The sequence below is a fragment of the Neovison vison genome, chromosome 7 (assembly GCF_020171115.1).
Source record: "Neovison vison isolate M4711 chromosome 7, ASM_NN_V1, whole genome shotgun sequence".
NCBI lineage: Eukaryota > Metazoa > Chordata > Mammalia > Carnivora > Mustelidae > Neogale > Neogale vison.
The window spans coordinates 50,340,278-50,357,281 of record NC_058097.1 but is presented as its reverse complement, the minus strand read 5'-3'; the positions used below and the strand labels follow the sequence as shown (position 1 = coordinate 50,357,281).

The following is a 17,004-nucleotide window of genomic DNA, read 5'->3' as shown; positions in this document are numbered from 1 at the left end:
CCATCCCCTAGAAAAGTAGCAAGGTGAGAGCCAGCGATCAAGGGGATATCTGGACCCCCTGCCCCCCACAAAGCACACAGTCTTGCTACTTTAATATGACCCCTGTTCTTGAAGACCCAACTCCTCTGTTCCCAAAACCCCCCAAGCCGCCCGGATCAGACCTCCCCCCGCAAACAGGATGCAATTTTCAAATGAAAAGGAAACTTTTATTTTGGTGGGAAGAGGGCGGGTGGGAAGGGGGCATGACACTTTTTTCTTTAGGGAGGGCAGGTGACATGCGGCAGCTTCTGCATTGGGCGATTCATGCACCCAGGGTGGGCGTGGGGGAGACTTGGGGGTGGGGCCATGTCGACCCCTCCCTCCCTGCCCTGGGGGTGGGCTGAGAAGACCCGCCATTAGCACCAGAGTTGGACGATTTGCAGACCTCCCCTCCCCACACTGACTCCGGACACCCGCCCCCATCCCTGAGAGCGCCCCCTCGCCACTCCTCCCACCTCCCACTTCGACAGGCCAGGCCCGCCCCGCCCACATTTGAGTGAGAGAGTCTTATTGCTGTGTGTGTGTGATGGGGAGGAGGAGCCGCTGAACTCAGGGAGGACCCCCCCCTCCCCGCCGTGCCTTCCTCCCCAATCGTCCCCCGCCCCGTGTCCGTGCGTTCCCGGAGCGCAGGAGGGGCGCGACATGCGTGTGGGGAGCGCGTCATGCAGCGCATGCGTGTAGTTGCAGGCACCCTGGCGGCCGTGGAGAAAAGGGGAGCCGGGACTCGGAAGTTGTCCCTTTAGCTCTCTCTTCCTCCCCGAATCCCACACTGTTGACTTGGGGTTTGGGGACGGTGGTGAAGGACGAGAGTCACGTTTTGTAAAAGTTTATGATCGTGATTATTTTCAAAAGCTTAACTAAAAAGCTGGGTACGTGTGGCAGATTGGCGAGCAGGGGGAGACGTTGGGAAGAGGTCTGTACCCTTTGGAAAAGATCCTCACCCCCTTTCCCTGCGCTGTTCGGCTCCCGTGAAGGTCATGGGAATCTGGGGGCTATTTTTTTTTTTTAAAGAAGTTAAACCCTTTGGCAATATAACCAGTCCCCACCCCCATACCCTGGTGTCTGGAGCCCCTAGCCCTTTGCCTCGTCCCACCCCGCTCCCACCAGAACCTGCCCCACCCCTCACCCCTGATTCGCCAGGGTTTAGGGTCCAAGAGAAGGATGGGGGACTCAAAATGCCCCTTGCATAGGAATCGTTGCATCAAGAATCATGCTCAGTGACACCCCCCAACCCTCAGGTTGGGGGGGGGGGCTCCTGAGGCTGTGGGAGCAGAAGGAGGGAGGTTGCTAATTCCGTGGGTCTCCAGCTCCAAAAGGGGTGGTCCCCTCTAAGGATTCTGGGACCGTGTGGTCTCTGGGCTTGGGGGAGGTAGCGCATCCTTGAGCCAGGATGGGATATGAGAAATGATCTTCCGCCCATGAGCATCGCAGGACAAGGAATGACGGGGAAGGGTGGGCTGGGATTCCAGCCCCCGTAGGTTTGTCGTTTCCCAAGCTTCCGATGTTCCAGTGTCCCTTGACGGGGGCACAGCCTCTGCTGTGAGTGGAAACACTCTACCCTAAATAAACGGTGTCCGAGCCAGGCAGCTGTATCCGGACTTACCAGCTTCTTTGGAAGATGCCGTAAAAGACAAAATTTTCTAGATTAAGTGTCCTTGTACTGCCTAAAACTTTAGCACATCACCAGGGGTCCAAATATAGCCCTCTGGGAAACACTGATGTCCATGAAGAGGGTCCCTTTTGGGCACCATGTAGGGGGAGGGGCTCTTGGAAGAGGCAGGTGTAGGCATAAGAAAGGGGATGCCCAGGAGAAGGTCTGGTTCCCTGGAATTGCAGACAGGTTGAGCCTATCTTGGAAATTCTAGCATCAGGAGAACCTGAGGTGGATGTCTGATGTCAGAGATTTGGGGATATCTGGATGGGGGGGAGGCCTGAGGATTTGGGGGTGTCCAAGAAATGTCCAAGTGTGGGAAGGATTTGGAGCATCCCAAAGGCTAAAAGTGAGCTGAAGGGCTGGGTCAAGTCTTGGAGGTTCAAGGTGCTGGGATGCAGTCCAGGCAATGGGTGGGGTGGGGCTTGGGGGGGCAGCATCTGTATGCAGAGGTTAAGTCCCAGGACCCTGTGGGGATTTAGGGGATGCAGGGTGCCAGGGTTGGTCTCAGGAATTCTGGGTACAGGTCTCATGTCCTGGTAATTTGAAGGGGGTATTGGGGAATTTTGTGTGCTAGGGCCAGATCATCCCAGAAATTCTGAGATGGGAGGTCTGAGTCCATGCAGCAAGAATAGAGGCGAGCAGATCCCTTGGGGGAAGGTTGGGATGGGGAGGGAGAATTGGGGAGAGATGACAGGGTCACATTCACCAGGGTTCCTCCTAAAGGCTGAGGGAGCAGCTGTCCACAGCACACACCCCATGCCTCTGCTTCTACCATCTGAGCTCAGCTCATTTTGGAGGCTCAAGTGACTGTTACTCCTTCCCCAACATTGTTGCTAATATATATATATGTATATATATATCACACCAATGTGATGGGTTGCCCTCCTGGGGTGAAGAGTAGGAGGCCAGGAAACCCTCCTGTGGCTTAAACTCCCTTTGAGGTCCCTGCCCCCTTCCCAGAATGTCCCTTCCCTCAGTCCCGTGGCATGCAGCCCCTGGTGGCTTATTGCTGAGGTGGGGTGGGGGGCTGTCCAGATTGAGGGAGGCATGCAGAGTAGGGGAGAGGTGCCCCAAAATGTAATTGGCATAATTTGGACGTATTTACAGGAGTTTATGGGAGCGGGATGTCCTATGGCTCATGGAGACCTGAGAAGGCTTTATTGGGGGGTAGGGTAGAGAGTTGGGGGGGCTGGACTTTGGCTCCTCCCCCTCCATCCTGGGGGCCCAGGTGGGGGTGAGGGGTCCGGGGGTGTCTGCTGGCGTCGTCGTCTCAGTTGCATATTATTAATGACTTTTTGATTAAAAAAAAAAAACCTTTCCCCCACCCCCCCACCCCCGGCTCCTTTGACCTTCTTCCCTGTCACCCCCAGTCCCCCCACAGGGGGGAGGGGAGCGCTAGAGGATGGAGGGCAGGGTTGGGGGAGCGCGGCGGGCGGCCCTGGGAGAGCCTGGGGGAGTGGCAAGGGGCGCGAGGCGCAGGGACACCCCACTCAGGCCCGCGATGCTGCTCAGGCTGCGGGATTTCTCGTAACCTGGGGGGGGAGGGGTCGGAAACACGGGAGGAAGCATGAAGATGGGGGTGCAGGGGAAGGGTCCAACAGACAGAGAGACGCCAAGTCAGGGAAGCAGGGGAGAAATGACCAGGAGGGAAGGGAGATGGAGAAAGAGAGACAGAGAGCCAGAGACAGAAAAGGTCAGGAGACAGAAAAAGGTGAAGCAGAGGGTCAGGGATAGAGACAGACAGTGAGGGAGACAGAGACAGACACCAAGACATAACAAGACAGATGGCAGAGGCAAAGATGGACAGAGGCGGACCAAGGAGATGGAGAGAGAGAGAGGTGAACAAATTGGACAGTCAGTCAGCATCAAGGAGAAAGGTTCAGACATGGGGAGGGGGGAGAGACTCAGGGTTAGGAGGCAGGGTGACGCCCACCGAGCCTCCCTCACCCCAACCCCACCGCAGCCCGCCCCCCCCACCTCCCCTCCCCCTCCCCCGTTGGCCCCCTTATCTGAGGCAAAAAGGTGGGGGGCAGCAAGGCAGATGGTGGGCAGCCGGGCATGGGGAGGGAGCTTGGTGGAATGCATGTAGGGGAGCAGCCGGTGGGTGGGAGGGCTCGGGTGGGGGCTGACCTAGTAGTGGGGAAAGGGGGAAAGGCAGGTGATGGGGCTGTGGGAGGTGGAAAGGAGCAAAAGCGGGCAGTGCCTGGGGGGGGCGGTTGCTGGAGAGCAGTCTGAGGGGGCCAAGGCTCACCTGCAGGTTGTAATGGGGTATCTTTAAAGGGTCATGAAGTCTTGAGGTGGAAACCTTCTGATGGGAAGGTTCTCACAGTGTCTTGAGAGCCAAAGGGGTCTAAGACTGGGGGAGTATGTGTGTGGTTTCTTGAAAGCTTGGGAAGATCTGAGTTCTGCCAGTGTCTGGGGAAAGTTCCAGTACTCTAGGTGATGCCAAGAGGTCTGTCTGGATGAGGGCATCTTGACCAGAGGGGAAGGGGCCTGGGGGGCCAGGGTTGGAAGCCCAGTATCTTGGGGACACCCCCTCCCAGCCATTCCCAATTGCTAACCTGGGGGGAAGGGGCAGGGGGGGATCGAGGGTCTCGCGAGGTCTCAGGCGGTGACAAGAGCTGGGGACAGAAATACACAGAGTCACGGCGGGGGGAGGGTGGTCAGGAGGAACCCCCCAACACAGCCTCACTGTTGGGGGGACGGAGAAACGCCGGAATCTCTTCCTCCTCTCTGGTGTTTTCCGGGGGGAGGGGAGCAGTGAAATGGGGGCGGCCAGAGACATCAAATATGGAAGGAGCTTCCGGGGTGGCTGGGGAGGAGGGGGTGGGTGGGCAGAAGGACCAAGGGAGGAGGGGGTGGGTGGGGAGGAGGACCAGGGGAGGAGGGGGTGGGTGGGGAGGAGGACCAGGGGAGGAGGGGGTGGGTGGGGAGGAGGACCAAGGGAGGAGGGGGTGGGTGGGGAGGAGGATCAAGGGAGGAGTGGGTGGGTGGGGAGGAGGGCCAAGGGAGGGAGGCTGGGGGAGGGTTAGGGAAGAAAGGGTAACAGGTGTCAGGAGTTGGACTCAGGAGGTTGGTGTGAGGAGAAGGAAAGGGGCAAGGGGTGGGCCAGGGGGAAGGGTCTTGGGAGGAGTGGGGGAGACAGTAGTGGACATCCAGGGAGGGCAGAGAGGAAGGGAGGAGCCTGGAAGTGCAGGAGTGGGGAGGGACCCAGGAGGGGGGGGGAGCGGGCCGCAGATCGCTCAGTCAGCCCCATCAGCTCCAGCCACTATTTGAGTTCAATGAATGGATTTTGGCATCAGAGGCAAGAGCAGCAGAGACCTCCACCCGCCCGCCACACTCCACCCTCCCTCCCATTCCAAAATCCTCCCCACTCCCTGAGCCCCTCAGTTCTCTGGGGCCCATCTAGACCCTTGGGGTGGGGAACAAAGGGTGGTACTGGGTGCAAGCAGGGGGAAGGGTGAGGCGGGAGCAGGGAAGGGGGGGATAATGAGATGAAAATGGAGGATGAACTGGGGGAGACGGAGGGATGGAAAGAGAGGAGCCACAGTCCCTCCTGGATGAGGAGCCTGGAAGCCTGGATTCTCATCCCTGTCTGCTCTGTGGCGGGGGACGCTCAAGGCCCCCCTGAACTTCTGTGAAACAAGGAGCTTGAGACAAGGCTGTCCTTGGAGGCTCCCCAAGTCCCATGACAGCATCTTTGTAGGCTGTAAGCAGGAATTCTTTGGGCTCTTATCTCTATTTCTAAAGAAGTTTCCACAGACTGTTGCGATCAAGTGCCTTCAGGCAGCTTCCCTATCACTTTGAAGATCAAATCCAGCCTCTCACCAAAACCTATCACAATCCTTCCTACACCCTCCCCCCGCCCCGCATACTCTGTCTGGCACCCTTGTTCCCTTCGGATAGTCACTTCCAGCCACACACCCCTCCTTGCTTTTCCTTTGACAAACCAAGCTCACCTGGACTTAGTACCCCTGGACTTTTGCACTTGCTGTGCCTTCTGACCAGCTGGCCCTTTTCACTGTTCAGGTTTCGGTCTTACCTCCTCAAAAAGCCCTTTGCAGACCACCCCCCTCCCCAGCCCCGTCTGAAGTGGCCAGAGTAATTACCTTGTTCGTTCATTTGATTTTCTGCTCCCCGGATCAGGGGGTGGCAAACGTTTCCTGCAAAGGGCCAATTCCTAAATATTTTCAGCTCTGTGGGCCACACGTTCTCCGTGGCAGCTCTTCCACTCTATTTACAAAACAGCTTGCTGGCAGACTTGGCCCCTGGGCTGAAGCGTGCCAATCTGTGCTCTAGCATGTTCGCTCTGTGATGGCGGATTCTTGCTCTGTGCGCTGCCAAATCTCCAGCGCCTGGAGCTGTGCCCTCGGTAATGAGCTGCTCCGTGAAGGAGCGGATGGAGGGATGGAGGAAGCAAGCCCCGTGCCTTAAGCTAGGGTGGCTCCGAAGACTACAGAATGTGTGTTCACTTCCTGGCAGAAAATAAATGCCGGACTGTGTTTGCTGAAAGATTCCTCGACTACCTTGCCACTCTCTCCCCCTCATCTGCCCACCGCCAGTCTCCAGTCCCCTCCCCCATCCCTGACTCCCTCTACCTTGTCCCTTCCTCTCCATCCCTGTGCACAGCCCTGAGCTGGGTACAGGCAGCATCCTCCCCCTCCCCCTGGACCTTCATCCAGCCTCCTGACCTCTACTCACACACAGCCCAAGAGCCGACCTGCCCTCCCCGGGGCCCTAACCAAGATCCTGGCCTTTCAGTCCAGCCCGGCTTTCCTGCCTGTCTACCTGCCAGTCCCCAGTCTCCTCAGCTTTGCTTGTGCTGGTCCCTCTGGTCACCACCGTCTAATGAGATCATTTCTTCGCTTGAGGTCAGGCTAACTCCAGACATCAGTTCCTTCGGGAAACCTTCCCTGTCGCCTCCCTCCTACCCTGGAGAGTTCCAATGTTCCGCATACTGCGTGTCCCTGCGCTACCTCCACTTCCAGAGATCACCTCAAAGAGGGACTTTCTAGGTCGGTGTCTGCCTCTCCCATCAAACTGGGAGCTCCCCCGGGGCAGGGGGATGGTCTTCCCTGCTGCCTCCCTGTGCCGAGCACCGGGCCAGGGATGTGCAGGTACAGACAGATACTCTGTGCATGCCTTGGTCTGTTCACAAGTCACTGCATGAGCAACTGAGTCCCCCTCACCCCTGCTTGCACCTAGAAGTGTGCTGGGTGTGCACCCTGCTTTCTTCATTGAATTTAAAAAACACCCAGGGGGGAGGCAAGGGAAGAGATGAGGATAGGGGTGAAGCTGGAGCTCAGTTGTGATGGGCAGGGGAGGGAGGTCAGGCACGTGGTGGGGAGGCCTGGGTTAGTTCTGGTGGGTGAGTGAGGGGCAGGGCAAGTCCTGGGCAGGTGGGTATAGGGTCGGGTCGGGGTCGTGGCTGCAGGTTAATTGGATGGAACCGTTCAGTGAGGGGACAGGAGTCTCGGTCAGTGGGGCCACATGTTCTCAGAGGGGTTAGTCAGGAGGGAGGTGGGGATCCAAGGTTGGGGGCTACTTACCCCGGGGGGGAGGGGATTCGTCCGCTAGGGGGATATCCAGGCTGCAGCGTTGGCGTTGAGGTCGGGCAAGAAGCTTGGGGGGCCTGGCTTACGCCAGTCTGGGGGGGGCAGTGGGGGAGCACCGATGGCTGGGGGTGGGGGAAGAGGCCAGAGGGTTGGGGGTGGGTGTGGGAGATGGAGATGGAATAAAGACAGGTGAAGGGTCAGTGGTGAGGAAATTTGGGGGTGGGAGGTGTCTGGGAGGAAGGGAATTTGGGGCCAGGGGATAGGGGAAGGGAAGTCCAGCACCTCCTCCCCCCACCTCCCTCTCCCCCCTCCCCTGAGGGAGGGAGAGAAAGAGAGGGAGGGTCCCGGGGCCAGTGGAGGGCACCTCACCTTTCCGGATGGAGCCATCAGGGGAAGGGGCATAGTCGGTGAGGAGGAAGCAGGCTCGGTCCCGGCTATAGCGGCCTCTGCTCCCAGGGGTGATGGGGCTCTTGTCTTCCGGGGACATGGCAGGCTGGTCGATGGCTGGGCAGTCCTCATGGGCAAGTGCAGCTGCGGCGGGGTCCCCATTGGGGCGGGGATCTGCAGGGGGGGGGTCAGACAGAGACAGAGAGGACAGAGTGAGGTATGGGAACTCAAGGTGGAGGGGAGATTAGCAAGGAGGGTGTTGGAGAATGTTGGGTGCCAGAAGTAGGTGATTGAGGGGCACGGTGTCTCAAGGAGGGGACAGGAGGGGTGCACAGTTGGAAGCAGGGTGTCAGGGTGTGTGCTGGTGGGTTCAGGGAGCCGGTCATTGGGGGAGGGTATTAAATGCTGGGAAGGACAACAGGGAGAGGGAAGGGCAGCCAGGGGTGGGTGTGGATGGAGGGTGCTGAGTGGTAGGAAGTGGTGGTTGGGCCAGGTATTAGGTGCTGGGAAGGGCAGGACTGGGGTGGGGAGTTGGGCATTTGGAGGGTGGTTAGGAAGTTGGGTGGGTGCTGGGAAGGAGGCTGGTATAGGGTGCTGGGGGGGCAGTTGGTTGAAGTGAACTAAGTAGGACTGGGAGGCAGTGTTGGGTTGGTAGGGTGCCTGGGTTGGGATGGGTTTGGAGGATTGGCTGGGAGATCTAGAGGACAGAGAGGGAGTGGCTTAGGGACAGTATTGGGTGCTGGAAAGGGCACAGTGGGGAAGGGTTGGGAAGGTGACAGGGTAGGGAGGGGAGAAGTGGGGGTCCCCCAGGCTCTGACTTAAGCTATTTTTAATTGGTGTGAAACTGGGTCAGCAGCTGAGGGAGCAAGATGAGGGCCAGGCCGCCCAGCTCCCTTTCTTGACCTACTTAAGTCACGGGGGGGGGGGGGCATCAGCTCCGGACTGCCCCCAATCATCTCCTCAGAGCCACAGACTCTCGGAGGGGGTGGGGGGCAACACCCAGTCAACTCTCTTCTAGCTCATCTCCTTTGCTTCCACTCTTTATCTTGGCAGCCTCTGTCTCTCAGACCCCTCTTGGGCTGCTCTCGCTCTTGGCACAGCCCAAGCCAGGCCCTAGGTCCCGAGTCACCATCACGTGGCTGGTCCACCCTCTGGGCCTATCTTCTTGGCCTCTATCTTCTGGGTTTTTAAGCCTTGTCTCCTCTCTTGGCCTCACTGTTATTAGAACCTGAACTCTCTGTCACTGGCCCTATCCCCACCCCTCCCTCCATCTGTCCTCACTCTCCTGCTCTCAGTGACAAATGCCTGATTTCTGACTTGCTTTTAGACTCTTTTCTCAGGGTCATCACTGGAAGACTCTGAGGTTGCAACTGTCCTTTGGCCAGGTCTCCGGCCAGCCAGTGATTCCCACATTAGACCCGCTCTGTTCGCGTGTCTGAGTCCCCCTGGCCAGAGGGTCATTACTCTGCCTCCCAGGTCCCCCGGAATGTCTGTCTCTCCCCAAGCTGTCTCCTTCACACAGAATTTGTTTCTGTGCCTTTTCACTGACCTCAGCAATAGCCATTCCCCTTTCCCTCTCTCCTCCGTCGTGAAGCCCCCATCTTTCTTAACCTCAGCAGTGACCTCCCGCCCACTAAGAACCTCTCTACCTCCCTACGGCCCCGCCCCCATGCACCCTTCTCACCTGCCCGGTTGATCTCAATGACTTCCTCCTGAGCCAGAGGGCAAGGCTCCCCAGGAGCTGGCAGAGGAGGCAGCCCCATGATCCCGAGCCCACCCGCTCCCCCCCTGAGCAGCCCGGGGTGCGTGTGGGGGCCCGGTGGGTAGGCCCCAGCCACAGTCACCCCCACGGAAGGTGGGGTGATGGGGGGCGGGGGGCTGATGCCGCTGCTGCTGTGGTGGGCGTGGTGCGGGGGTGGTGGGGGAGGGTCGGGCTTGCAGTAGTTGGGAGAGCCGGGCTGCGGGGGGCGGGGGATGTGTTTGTTCTTCTTCTTGGGCAGCTTCTGCTTGGCCATGGCCAGCGAGTAGTACATGCCAAAGTTGTTGACGATGACGGGCACGGGCATGGCGATGGTGAGCACCCCGGCCAGGGCACACAGGGCCCCGACCAGCATCCCCGACCACGTCTTGGGGTACATGTCTCCGTAGCCCAGGGTCGTCATGGTGACCACGGCCCACCAGAAGCCGATGGGGATGTTCTTGAAGTAGGTGTGGTTGGAGCCCAAGATGTCATCGGGGTCCGCGCCGATGCGCTCGGCGTAGTAGATCATGGTGGCGAAGATGAGCACGCCCAGCGCCAGGAAGATGATGAGCAGCAGGAACTCGTTGGTGCTGGCGCGGAGCGTGTGGCCCAGCACGCGCAGCCCCACAAAATGGCGCGTGAGCTTGAAGATGCGGAGGATGCGCACGAAGCGGACGACCCGCAGGAAGCCCAGCACGTCCTTGGCGGCTTTGGAGCTGAGGCCCGACAGGCCCACCTCGAGATAGAAGGGCAAGATGGCCACGCAGTCGATGATGTTGAGGCTGCTCTTGAGAAATTCCACCTTGTCCGGGCAGAAGGTGACACGCATAAGGAACTCGAAGGTGAACCAGACCACGCACACGCCCTCCACATAGGTCAGGAAGGGCTCCGTCTCCACCTCCACATTGGTGATGTTCTCTGGTGGAGCCCCGGGGATCGGGGAGGCCTGTGTAACCGTCTTGTTGCTGATATGGATGAAGCCTTCATGGGTCTCCAGGCAGAAGGTGGTTATGGAGATGAGGATGAAGAAGAGGGAGGCGAAGGCCACATACTGTGAGGCAGGGCAGGAGAGAGAGGGCAAAAGATGACCCAGGCATCTGGTCCACCAGCCAAGTCCACAGTGGCCCCTTTTCCCAGCCCCAGACTCCAGGGAAATTCAGAAACCCCATACCCCCATCACAGCCCGCACCCTGCTGTTCCCTCTAACGCCTGAAAAAGGGGAGGAAAAGGATCGGAGGCAGCTCCCCCCAGCTTGGGATAGGAGCTGGCTCCAGCAGTGCAAACAGATGGGCAACTGTTTTCATGGAAGCAGCAATTTCTGGTCCTTTGCTCTATGTCCAGACCACATTCCCACACTCTATCCTATCTCAGGACTTCCCAGCAGGCTCCAAGGATGCTGGGGGGAGGGATAGGGGTGTGGTGTGGGGGGAGACCAAGATCACTCACCCTCTGTGTATCAGAGGCTTTGGAGCTCAGCTTGGAGCCAAGGGAAGGGGAAGGGGGGAAGGTGGGTGGGGAGACAGAGTACCCAATGGTTAAGAAAGCCTGGATTTGAATCCAGCCTTTCCTGTGCCTAATTTGGGCAAAAAGTTTAAGCTTTCTACACCTCGGGGTTTTTGTTGTTGTTACCAGATTATTATGAGGATTATGTTAGATGAATATACATAAGTCCTGGCTCCAGAAACAGTGCTTGGCCCAGCATCTGGAACTCAGTAAGCCAGACTGCGCTCCTGTTAGGGTACATGGGCATCCATTAGTTGGAGACAAGGTCAAGGCATTCAGAGAGCAGCCAGGGCTTAAGGACTCTGGTCCCAATGACCAGCTCCAGAGAAGGGAGAGAGCTCGGTGTCACCCTCAACTAGAGAGGACAGCAAAGGGCTGGAACCACAGAGGGGTGTTAGGGCCATAAATAGGAAAGGAAGTGAAGAGTCAAGTCTGCAGAAATAGAAAAGGAGAGAAGCAAGGAAGGTTGGGGTTTCAGGCTGTGGAGAGGAAAGGAGGGTCAGGGGCCCAAGCGTCAGGGGAGATGATGGAGCCAGGGCCATAGAGATGACATAGAGATGGCTTTAGCCAAAAGTGCAGAAAAGGGGGTGGGGCGCACATGGGTTATTTCAAGATGGAGAGAACCAGAGTCCTGAATGCAATGGTGTAGATTTTGAAGAAAACCTTGAGGAGCAGAGGGGGTGCGGTCAAGATCTTAGAGAAGGAAGGGGACAGAGCTGGCCCCTGGAGATGACAGTGGGTTTTATCAAATATGCAGAGAAGAGAAGAGTGGGATTAGTGCCTTGCAGAGAGAAGGAGATGGGTGTTAAGGCAAAGGGGGGCTTGAGTCAGTTGGGTAGAGGAGGAGGGAGGACCTGGGCAGCTTGAGTTTTAATCAGGGATGCAGAGAAAAGCGGGGGGGGCCCAAGCTCCAACTGCAGACAGCACCAGACCTTGGGGTGGGCTGGGGGCCTGCACACCCCTTCAGCCACTCCCCTTCCTCCACATAGATGGGGGGCGGGGTCTGGGCTTGGGAAGGCTCAACTTTAATCTGAAGTGCAGAGCAGAGAGGTGGGCCAGAGTCTGCCGCACATACAGTCCTGGACCTTGGGGTGGGCTGGGGTCAGCGCTGGCCCTCTCTGCCCCGCCCCCCTCTTCGTTTCTCCGCAGTGGTTTAAGAGGCCAGAGGCCGCCGCACAGCGCATGCCCCGTGCTCCCCCGCCCGTTCCGAGCCGGGTGCGCGGCGCAGGCTGCAGCACCGCAGTGGGGGCGGGCCGGCCGGGCCGGAAGGCGGAGCGCGCGGCGGCCAGCACCGAGGCCAGCTCCCCCGCCGCAGTGCGCAGCCGCCGCAGCTGAGAGCGGTCTTAACCCCTTCCGGGCCGGAGCAGAGCAAGCTGGGCGCAGCCGCAGTGCCGCTGCTTCGCTTCGGGTGGCCGCGGGCCAGTTGTTTAACTCCTTCCCTCCCAGGGCAAGGAAAGAAAGGTGGGCACCCGCCGCAGAGCGCGGCTGTAGAGTCTGGACTGCGTTGGGGCTGGTTTAATCCCTTGCCCCCAGGTGGTTCAAAAGCAGAAGGGGCAGGAGGGCAAGGAGTCTCTGTAAGAAGGAAAAGAAAAATTACGGGGAGGGGAGGGAGGATGAAGTAGGGCTGTACTCTCCACGCTGCACTGGCCTCTGCTCCCAACTCTGTCAAGCTCTCTCACTTGTAGGCTGGAAAGTACCTGGCAAGCCGACACTCAAAAACCGTTTGTGTAGTAAGTGAGTGACAACCCTCACTCCCCCATAACTGTCCCGGACCCCTAGGTCTCACCTCAGCACCCTTCAATGGAGTCACGAGAGAAGGGCGCCCCAGCCATAGGGGAGGAGGCCACTCAGAGGCCTGAGGGGCATTTAGGGCTAAGGCCCTTCGGAACCTCCTCCTCCCTACCTCCCCCCACCCAGCCCCAAATCTCGCCAACTCAGCGCTTCCTGGGACCAAACTTTATGCAGTGCCTCTGGGCTACCCACCCCCCCTTTCGCTCCCTCCCCTGGCGCGAATGCGGCACTGCGGCTCCACGTCCTTCCCGGCCCAGGACACGGCATGGTGGGGGGAGGGGCGGACAGGTTCCTCGGGGTATTTGGGTCCCCCGGAGGCTAGGAGAGGGCCCGGGAGTTGTTCCTCTTTCCCCTCCTTTCTGATCCCCCCCAGTTTGAACTGTCCCCCTCTCTTCCAACACAGGGAGGAAGTTAGTAGGAGGAAGAGGTTCAAGGGAGAACAAAGGGGGAGGGTAGCTATTTAGCCTAGGAAGTTAGAGACCTTTGAAGGAAGTTTTGGGGGGAGGATGAAGGGAGCTTTGGGATAAACTTGGCATTTCAAGGGAGTTAAGATTAGAGTGTGAACTCTCTGGTTCACTTTTGGGGTAGCGGAGCAGAGAGGCCCAGTCCTGGGGTTTGGCTGATGGAGAGGTGGGGAGCTTGGGAAAGGGGGAATGCGCAGAGCTGGGGTAGGGACCAGTGGAAAGATACCAAGGCAGAGTAGAAAGAACTGGGAACTATTTTGAGAGGAAGTTTTGGGACAGATAACTAGGGGTGGGGGAGGGAGTCCCAAAGATTGAGATTCAGTAAAGTAGGAGAAAAGTCAGTTGATTGACTTAGAAAAGGACTGGGGAGGCTCTGGATGGGGGATCCTAGAGATAAAGAGTGGGAAGGGAGAAGAAGCTGGGAGAATCTGTGGATGAAGAAGGCATATGGGAGCTTCTGGAGAGGAAAGACGTATTATGGGGGCTCAAGACTCTTCTGAAGACACTGAGGAGGAGTGTGAAAGGCTTGGGGGAAGTCTGGAGCTTTATAGGGAAAGTCCTTGGGATGGGAGTTGGCGTAGAGGATGCAGGAAGATATGTGAACACAGACACAGAGGGGACTGGATAGGGTCCCAGGAGGAAAGGCTCCTCAAGACTCTGTGTTGCTGCAGGGGAGAGGGGGAAAGTGTGCTAGCCAGAGCAAGTGGTTTGGGGGCTCACAGATATCCAGGAGGTTCTGAGATTGAGGCAGAGTATTCTAAGACTTTGAGAGCACAAGTGGGGTTCAAAAATAGCCAGAAGACTCAAACTTGAAGAGAGGGGAGGTGTAGGGAGAGGGGCATAGGGAAAAAGAATCAGGGAGAACCCCAGGGACTGAGGGTTGGAGAGGAGCTTCAGAGGAGAGGCAGCTTGCAGGGAAAGGTAGGGGCAGTGTTCACAGAGTCTGGGACACTGAAGGTTAAGAAGAGAGGTCTTCTGGGGGCACCTGGGTGGCTCAATGGTTTGTGCCTCTGCCTTCGACTCAGGTTAAGATCTCAGGGTTCTGGAATCAAGCCCGCATTGGGCTCTCTGCTCAGCAGGGAGCCTGCTTTCCCTTCTGTCTCTGCCTGCTGCTCTGCCTACTTGTGATCTCTATTTCTCTGTCAAATAAATAAATAAATAAAATCTTCAAAGAAGAAGAAGAAGAAGAAGTCTTCTGAGGGTCTGGGGATGGTCCAAGAAACTGAGGGCTGCAAAGGGGTTCTCTAGCAGTCTGAGGGGATGACCCAGAGAGGTGAAAAGGATTTACAGGGGCTCAGAAGACTCGGGGCTGGAGAAAGTTCTTCTGAGGGTCTCACAGGAGTCCAGGAAAGGAGGTAGTGAGGTTGTTCAGAGAAGCCCAGGAGATTCACAGACGGGGCAGAAGTTTCTAAGCGTGTTGGGTAGCCTAGGGAAGCCGGGTGGGGTTTGGAGGGATCTGGGGTATTCTGAAGGTTGAGGAAGCGTCTTCCGAGGATCTGGGAATGGCAGGGAGAGGGGGTGTGTTCACAAAAGTACGGGAAACTCGGGGTGGGACCAAGAGGCTTCCCTAGAAGAACCTGGGAGGCCCAGAGACCAGGAAGGCCAGAAGGGGTTGGGACCCGCCGCCGGATTCTGGGGGTTAGGATGGGGGCGCTCCTAAGGGGCTGGGATCTCCAGGAAGGGGGGGAGGGATGGGGGCTCTGAGAGCGCGCTCACCCTGGCGGCCCGCGACGAGTAGGGGTCCTCGAAGAGCGCCCACACGCGGGGCTGCCAGCGGCGCCACCACGTGCCGCCTGCGCCGCCCGCGCCCCCTGGCGGCCCCCCGGCGCCGCCGCCCGCGTCCTGGAAGCAGAGGCGCTTGAGCTCGCCGCCCGCGCCGTCCAAGCCGCCGCCGCCCGCACCCGCCTCGTCGTCCAGGCCCGCGTCGTGGGCGCCGGCGGCGTTGGCGGCGTTGGCTGCGCCCGCTGGGTCCGGAGCCTCAAAGGAGTCGAGCGCCTCTTCGGCGTCGCGGTGCTGCCGGTAGGTCATCCAGCAGCAGGCCTCCACGTCGGTCTCGTCGATGCCCCAGAAGCCGAGCTCCTCCTCGAAAAGCGGCCCGCACACGTCGGCCGGACAGTGCAGCTTGCCTGTGCGGTAGTAGTTGAGCACGTAGGCGAAGACTCCCGGGTGCCGGTCAAAGAAGAACTCGTCAGCGCCGGGATCGTAGTCGAAGCGCGCCGCCGCCTCGGGCTCCGTCAGGCCGGCCAGCCGCGTCCCCGGCAGGGTGCGCAGCGTCGAGCGGTACGTCTCATGGCGCACGCCGCCCACGTTGATCACGATCTTGCCGCTGTCGCCACCGCCGCCGCCGTGCCGCCCCATGGCCGCCGCCGGCAGCCCGGGGCATGGCTCGGCGCGCCGGCCCCCGGGCCCGCGAGGTGCCGGGGGGCCCGCCGAGGACGCGGCGGGGCCGGGCTGCGCAGACTGCTGCTGCTGCAGCGGCGGCGGTGACGGCGGCGGAGGAAGCGGCGGCGGGGACTCGGGCGGCTGCAGCGGTGGTGCTGGCTGCTGCTTGCTGGCCCCCTGGCGCCCGCGGAAGGACGAGACGCAGACTGAGCTCAGCATTGGACGGGGGGCGGGGCGAGAGGGGCGGGGAGTAGGGGGCGGGGCCTCAGGGGAGAGGCAGACAGGATTGGGTGGAGGAGGCGACGAGGGAAGGGGGCGGGGCCGCGGTAGGGGAGGTACAGAACTGATTGGCCTGGGGGAGGTGGGGCGGGGCTCAGGCAGCGAGAGGGTCGGAGACTCCGCACAGCCTAGCTGGACGGGGCGGGGCTGCAGGTGAAGCACACCGATTGGATCTTTCCGAGAGAAGGGGCGGGCGGAGCTAGGCGTTAGGGGGCGGGACCGACAACTAAAGCTGCGGGGCTGGACTGCGCAAGGAAAACAGAGGAGGTGGGACCAGATATGAGATCTGAGTGAACTGAAAAAAGGAGCGGGTGCAGCAGAGGAAGGGGACAGGTCCAAACTATTTAAAGACTTCTGACGGGCATGGGGGAGACGGTCCTGACTGGACAGAGAAAGGACCTAAAGAGCTGGCAAGCAGGACCCGGTGGGGAAGGGCGGATGGAGACAGTCGGCTTGGGCCCCTAACTTCGCTTTGTCGCCACAGGGTGGATCTTAAGGAGAGGCAGGGCCCTGAGAAAGTTAGGAGCAGTCCTAATTGGCCTGGGAGGGTGAGGGGGCGAGACTGAACGAGGGGCGGGAACTGGAAATGTAGAGTACTTTGGCGAGACTGGCACTAGGCTGGAATAGGGACTGAGACCCAGTGAGGAGGAGCGCACGTAAGCGAGGCCTGGAAACCTGAGAGCGTCTGGCTAGGACTAAGAAAGGGGGCAAAGTAAGGAAGAGGAGGGACCGGAGCTGCAAACTTGTCCTGGTTAGACAGTGCTGGGCCGGGAAAATGAGGGTCAGGGTGGATGGAACGGATCTGAGGAAGGTGGGCGGGGTCTACGAATGGTAGAAAACCTCTTGAAGGGCGCTGTGGGAAGGCGGGAGTATGGTTCTAAGAGGCTTGTAAGGAACCAGGCTAGGCGGGGTGGGGCTGGGTTGAGAGTAGAGAACGGATAATGGGTACACTATGGGAAAGGTGAGATCTGCAGGGTACAAAGATACTGGGCTGGTTGGAAGGGTGGGACCTGGAATGGGGAGTCTTGGGGCTCAGAACCTGGGAGAGAATCGTAAGAGTCAGTGGGGCTTTAGAGGGCGAAACAAGAACTTCCAACTGCTGATGAAAAAGGGACCAAGTCTACACAACAGCGAACTGCAGACTGGAGACCAAAGGATGAATGAGGACTGGTGAAGAGGGAGCCTTAAGGGTGGCTGAGGGGAAAAACC

At 59.1% G+C, this 17,004-nt stretch overlaps 1 protein-coding gene across 1 annotated transcript; it reads right to left on the bottom strand.

Annotated features, from left to right (window-relative positions):
- Window positions 1-184: 184 nt before the first annotated feature.
- On the bottom strand, window positions 185-15,735 carry KCNC3 (potassium voltage-gated channel subfamily C member 3). The gene is given in 7 exon segments (XM_044256813.1): window positions 185-3,225; window positions 4,255-4,314; window positions 7,243-7,349; window positions 7,351-7,370; window positions 7,618-7,809; window positions 9,320-10,427; window positions 14,851-15,735. Coding segments are annotated over 7 exon segments (2,544 nt in total). The 3' UTR covers window positions 185-3,053.
- Window positions 15,736-17,004: the final 1,269 nt, after the last annotated feature.